At 60.5% G+C, this 6,011-nt stretch overlaps 1 protein-coding gene across 4 annotated transcripts; it reads left to right on the forward strand.

Moving 5' to 3' along the window:
- Positions 1 to 504: 504 nt before the first annotated feature.
- Positions 505 to 5,750, forward strand: ASB6 (ankyrin repeat and SOCS box containing 6). Of its 4 annotated transcripts, XM_001107816.5 has the most exons (6): positions 505 to 769; positions 1,922 to 2,103; positions 3,141 to 3,247; positions 3,339 to 3,447; positions 3,991 to 4,077; positions 4,193 to 5,750. In XM_001107816.5, the coding sequence occupies exons 1-6, from the start codon at positions 657 to 659 to the stop codon at positions 4,858 to 4,860; spliced, it is 1,266 nt and encodes a 421-aa protein (XP_001107816.1). In that variant the 5' UTR covers positions 505 to 656; the 3' UTR covers positions 4,861 to 5,750. The 4 variants fall into 4 exon arrangements, with proteins under 4 accessions (XP_001107816.1, XP_077823966.1, XP_014972123.1 ...); XM_077967840.1 differs by lacking the exon at positions 3,991 to 4,077; XM_015116637.3 differs by lacking the exon at positions 3,339 to 3,447.
- Positions 5,751 to 6,011: the final 261 nt, after the last annotated feature.

The following is a 6,011-nucleotide window of genomic DNA, read 5'->3' on the forward strand; positions in this document are numbered from 1 at the left end:
CCTGGGACAGATAATAAGAAACTGAGGAGGGCACGTGCGAGGACCCTGGTCCTCATCATTCCAGTCAGCGGGCTGGGTGGTGACAGAGGTGGCCCAGCCCCTCTTCAGGGAAGGCGAGGGCCAGGCCGAGCCGGAAGGGGCAGTTGTCTGATGAGCTCAGCGCTCAGGGGCGCCCAGCGCAAGTGGGGCAGCGGCAGAGCCGGGGAGCACGACCGGCGGAACTCGGATGGCGCCCAGCGGTCGCGGGCAGGATCGCAGGGCGAAGCCGAGCCGGGCCCAGCCCTGGCAGGGAGGGGCAGGCCCGCCTGAGTCTTGGATCTGGCGGGCTCGATCCCCCACTCCCCCACTCCGCTGGGGCCGCCTACTGGACATCGCCCCAGTCGGCCTGGCAGTCGTGCCCTGGGACGCGCCGAGGTCCTCCGAGCCCGCAGGGGGCGCTGTCGCCATGCGGGCCACCCTCAGTCGGCGCGGGCAGGAAGTACGAGGGTCACTTCCGGCGGGGGCGCGGCTTGGGCTGAGGAGCGGACCCGGCCGGGCGCAAGGGCTGGTCCAAGGGAGCAGGTGGGTTCCGCGGCCGCCGGAGCGCTCCGGTCGGCGTCTGGGCATCTCGGCCTCGGCGGAAAGCGCGACCGCCCTGCTGCGCGGGGCCTGCGGCGATGCCGTTCCTGCACGGCTTCCGGAGGATCATCTTCGAGTACCAGCCGCTGGTGGATGCGATTCTGGGCTCCCTGGGGATCCAGGACCCCGAGCGGCAGGAGTCTCTGGACCGGTAAGTCGCCCCCTCCCGTGAGCTGGCCGAGGCCGCTCCGACCCTGCGGCGTCCCACTTTATCACCACAAGCCGGGCGGGGTGGATGCGTCCCCCTTGACAGAGGAAGGGACGGGCGGAAGCCGGGGTTGCGTGGCTCCGAGCTCGCGCTGCCCCGCGCGGATCGCACTCCCGCCCCTTGCATGGCGGAGGCGAAGGGCAGGGAGGGCCCGAGGGCGGAGGCTCGCGGGGTGTCGCAGGGCCTGCGCCTCGGCCCCACCCTGTCGCCTGCCTGTGCTGTGCCACCCCCCGGCGTGGCAGGGGAGCAGGGTGGAATCCGTGAGGCCTCAGATGTTACCCCAGAGCAGTATGAAGGTGGGCTTTTGTAGCAGAGTTTGCGTTTTTATAGACAAGAGCTGGTCTGTCGTGGACCTGCAGGAAAGGTGTCGGGAGCGAATCCGCATTCACTGCCCATGGTACTAGGCGCCTGGGGTCCATCACTGGCTCAGCAAAATCCCCGCCTTGGCGCGTGTGCTCCAGAGGAGAGACTGACAAGTAATTGTGCGGCGGCACGCGAGGTGGAAGGGAGGAGAGAGCACAGGGAAGGGGCTCAGGTGTTTGCGGGGGTTGTCAGTTGGAATTTACAACGCGTGGTGATGAGTCGTCTCCCCATCCAGGGACTCGGGTGGAAACGTAGGCTTTCTTCATCATTTCAGCTAAAGGCCTCCATGTGAGAGGAGCGGGGAGGCTGTGTTGCTGTCCTGGCTGCAGGGGTTGCGGGGGCTGGGGTCCTACAGCTTTGAGGGTGAAGGGCTTTCTGAGGAAGGAGCGTCAAAGTCGGGCTTGGGCTCTTGGCCTCCAGGGTTCCCTTCAGTCCCAGCAGCCCAGGTGTGTGAGGCTTTGTACCCAAGTCTGCGACCAAACTCTGGGCAACGCGGGAGGAGAGCGCAGACAGACCCAGCCCATTCTCCGCAAATCCGAGTCTGCTCCCGTCTTAAGAGATGCAGCCTGGCCCTCTCTCTAGTTCAGAGGTTCTGCCAAGCCTCTGTGACCCACAGAGCCAGGGCCCTGCTTGCGGATGATTCTAGCAGGACACTAAGGCCCACCAACCCACAGGCTGCCCGATCAGCCGGTCCCACAGCTGTGCCTACCCTCAGCCTCTCTTCTGCCCCAGGCCCAGTTATGTCGCCAGCGAGGAGAACCGAATCCTTGTTCTCACTGAGCTGCTGGAGAGGAAAGCCCACTCTCCCTTTTACCAGGAAGGTGTGAGCAACGCCCTGCTCAAGATGGCTGAGCTGGGGCTGACCCAGGCGGCCGACGTTCTCTTGCGGCATGGGGCCAATCTCAACTTTGAAGGTCAGCGAGAGCCCCGGGGGTGGGCAGGCGACTTAAACGTGGCTCTGCGCCGGGTGGGCGTCCATGTCCCCAGCCTTGGCTTTTACCATCCTCTGAGGAGTGACTTCCCCCCGCTTTATTTCCTGGGTGGCTGTGACTAAGGAATCTCCCATTGGGTGGCCTCCCAAATCCTGCGGGTTTTCACATGGCTCTCCCCACCTCTGTTCCAAGGGCGGGCGAGTGTTGGCTGCTTCTACCATGTGATTGATTAGCAAACTTTCCCCAGCTCCCAGAGTAATCCCCACTTCCATTAATGCGAAAATGCAGCTACTGGCATTGTGCCCAGAGCTAAGGGAAGGTAATTTTCTGCCACTTACTCTGAGCCAATTTGTGTTTTTTTCCTCATGCCATAGGGAGAGGGGAAAACAGGCCGCATTAGGCATAAATCACCACAGAACACGCTGGCTTCCAGCTTCTGAGTGCGAGGGATGGAGATGGAGCCATGCTCCTTTCTCTCTGTTTTTCACCCCAGGGAGGGCAGGGTTAGTAGGGAGACAGGCAGGGCTGCCTTGTGACCTAATGGGGGCCTGAGACAGCCAGGCATGTCTCCTTTCCCCATCCAAAGACAGGCTTGGAGGCTGCTGGGCTCCTGGAGCCCAAGGAGCTGAGACGGGAGGGCCAGTTCTGAAGCCAGTGACTTGGAGACCAGCTTGGAGAACGTGGCTGTTACCACCAGGCCTACAGAGCGGAGCAGCCATGGAGGTGCTGCGTAGTGCGGCCTCCCAGCCATTCTGAGTGCGCGCGCCCCATTTTATGGTCCCTTCTTACAGAAGAGGAAATTAAAGCCCCAACAGCTTCAGTAGTGTGCCCACTAGAACACCCCGAGGGCCCTCTAGTATCTGGTGAGGACAGCTCTGTCCTAACCCTTGATGGTGACAGGAGGCTGGGCCTCTGCTTCTGGACACTTTAGGTGGGAGTTTGGGGCTGGGCTCTGGGTCCAGGGGCCCCATGAGAATACGGATAGGCAGGACCCACACGAGCTGCATCTGTGCCTTCAGATCCAGTCACCTACTACACGGCCTTGCACATCGCCGTCCTGCGGAACCAGCCGGACATGGTGGAGCTGCTGGTGCATCACGGCGCTGACATTAATCGGAGGGACCGGGTAAGTGCCAGGTCCAGCTTGTTTTGAAGCAGCGTTGGGCAGGGGCCTGAGCAGCTTCCCAAGCCAACCTGGCTGTGCTTGCTTGGCTCAGATCCACGAGAGTAGCCCCTTGGACCTGGCCAGCGAGGAGCCTGAGCGCCTGCCCTGCCTGCAGCGCCTCCTGGATCTTGGAGCTGACGTTAATGCCGCTGACAAGCATGGTGGGTGCCTCCTGCAGGAAAGCAGGACAGCTGGGCCCCCGGGCAGCGTTGGGGGGACACCCAGGGTGCCCCAGGACAACAGCTAGGCGGGCTGACTGGATGCTGGCCCTGGCTGGTGGCACAGCATGGCTGGGCACACAGGGGTTCTGCTGACTTGCTGAGCTGAGGCGTGAGAGAGACAGTGCAGTCACTGCCCCTGTGCTGGCCCTCAAGGGCCTTCCATAGGAAGAAATAGGGCACGTATGCACTCGGCTTCCAAGAAACAATGGCTTCCCATTGGGAGAGGCCTAGCCAACATTTCAGGTAGCATCCTGGGATCCAGAGAAATCCTGCTTTTCTGCTGGGGGCCTTTCTGCTCTCAGTTCTCTGGGTGGAAAGGGAATGACCAGAAGCCCATCACCCTCAGCCCTCACCCGAGCTGAGAGCTGTCTCTGAAAGTTCATCTTCTGATCCTGAGTGTCTGGATTTCTGCCACCTCCTCTGGGTTGCCCTGACCTGGGCTTCCTGGCCTCCTGCTCCTCCTCGCTCTCCCTCCCTCCCTAGGAAAGACTGCTCTGCTCCATGCTCTGGCCAGCAGCGATGGGGTACAGATCCACAATACTGAGAACATCCGGCTCCTGCTGGAAGGAGGTGAGGCTGGCGCGCTCCTGGGCCTTGTCCTCTCACCCGCCCCTTCAATGTGTGCCGTTGCTTTGCCGGGGTTGAAGACCTTCTCCCAGTGTCTCTTGTTCTATGGCTCTTCTAGGGGCAGACGTCAAGGCCACCACCAAGGATGGGGACACAGTGTTCACCTGCATCATCTTCCTACTTGGTGAGACTGTGGGAGGGGACAAAGAGGAGGCCCAGATGATCAACCGCTTCTGCTTCCAAGTCACACGGCTGCTGCTGGCGCATGGGGCCGACCCCAGCGAGTGCCCGGCCCACGAGTCCCTCACCCACATCTGCCTCAAGAGCTTTAAACTGCATTTCCCTCTCCTGCGCTTCCTGCTGGAGTCCGGAGCCGCCTACAACTGCTCCCTGCATGGCGCGTCCTGCTGGTCTGGCTTTCACATCATCTTTGAGAGGCTCTGTTCCCACCCAGGCTGCACAGAAGACGAGAGCCATGCGGACCTCCTGCGCAAAGCCGAGACCGTCCTGGATCTCATGGTGACCAACTCTCAGAAACTCCAGCTGCCCGAAAACTTCGATATCCACCCTGTGGGCAGCCTGGCGGAAAAGATCCAGGCCCTCCACTTCTCCTTGAGGCAGCTGGAGAGCTATCCCCCGCCCCTCAAACACCTGTGCCGTGTGTCCATCCGGCTCTACCTTCAGCCGTGGCCTGTGGATGTGAAGGTCAAAGCCCTGCCTCTGCCTGACAGGCTGAAGTGGTACCTCCTTAGTGAGCACAGTGGCTCCATGGAAGACGACATCTGACGGGTCTCAGGCTACAGGAACAGGGGACATGGGCAGCTTAGGTCAGCCTGTTGGTAGAACCTGGGACAGCCTTAGAGGAGGGTCTTTTTGATCTGGGAGATGAGACGGGATCCTTCATGAGAAAAGCCAGCCAGGTAGAGCCTGAAGCTGTGATCACTCCAGTGGTGAAGGGTGTGGCTCTGTGTCTTCCAGAGAGACTGCTCCCTTCCCTCCAGCAGCACTCCAGGTCCCACCCATGTTGGACAAAGGAACAGGGCTTGGACTGAAGTCATGTTTATACCCTCTGAATTGGAGGGCAGTGCCAGGGCATTTACAGAAGCTGGGAAGGACCAAGCCTCAACATCCCCAGGGCTGCGGGGGTCTTGTTTGCTGCACGTGGCAGTATAGCTGGAGAGGAAGCCTGGGGCGCGTCCTGTGTGGTGCCAAGACCCCACCCCTGCCCCTTTTCCTTCCAGGTTCTGTTGCAGCAGTGTTTCTGGTGGGCTCGGGGGGAGGAGACACTAAGGGCCCCACAGGCTTGTCTTCATGGTGTTGCAAGCCAAGCTGGCCCCTGCCTGTTCCTGTAGCTTTGGGGCCAGGTCAGCCATGGCCCCACCTACCAGAACTGTGCTCTGCCGGCAGCTGTGCTTGTGCCAAACCCAGGGCCTCAGCGACCATGACTTCTGCTAAAAAGCAATCATGAGTGCGCGGCTGGGGACAGACCTCTCTGTTGTCTCCTGTTGAGGGGCTCTCTTTGGAGCAACCTAAGAGCCGACTGTACCACCCAACTGTGAGCCCTCAGTCCCTTCCAGGATGCATCGGTCATTGTGAATTGTGGAAACGCCTCTGGGGATAAGCTGAGGTGACTAAATGATATATTTATAAGATTAAACTGACTTTCTTGGCCTTAACGGTCCTTGTATAAAATTTCTGCCCCGGCCCTCCACAGTTCAGGATAGAGGCTCCCACAGCAGCTGGTAAGGAAGGGGGTGGCAGGTGTGAGGAGATGCTGTGTTTGGGGGATTGCTTCCAAGTCCCTGCAAAGAAGCACCACTCTAGACTAGCGAGGTCCTCCACAGTGTTGAGGTCCCATTTTATTATTATTTTTTTCGAGACAGTCTGTCACCCAGGTTGGAGTGCAATGGTGCAATCTCGGCTCACTGGGACTTTTG

The sequence above is a fragment of the Macaca mulatta genome, chromosome 15 (genome assembly GCF_049350105.2).
Source record: "Macaca mulatta isolate MMU2019108-1 chromosome 15, T2T-MMU8v2.0, whole genome shotgun sequence".
Classification (NCBI taxonomy): domain Eukaryota; kingdom Metazoa; phylum Chordata; class Mammalia; order Primates; family Cercopithecidae; genus Macaca; species Macaca mulatta.

Excerpts from the sequence above, each read along its gene's own strand:
- ASB6 (XM_001107816.5), top strand. The coding sequence starts at position 657 with ATGCCGTTCCTGCACGGCTTCCGGAGGATCATCTTCGAGTACCAGCCG. Across the intron at positions 770-1,921 it reads CGGCAGGAGTCTCTGGACCG|GCCCAGTTATGTCGCCAGCG; the intron begins GTAAGTCGCCCC and ends CTTCTGCCCCAG. Across the intron at positions 4,078-4,192 it reads CCGGCTCCTGCTGGAAGGAG|GGGCAGACGTCAAGGCCACC; the intron begins GTGAGGCTGGCG and ends TGGCTCTTCTAG.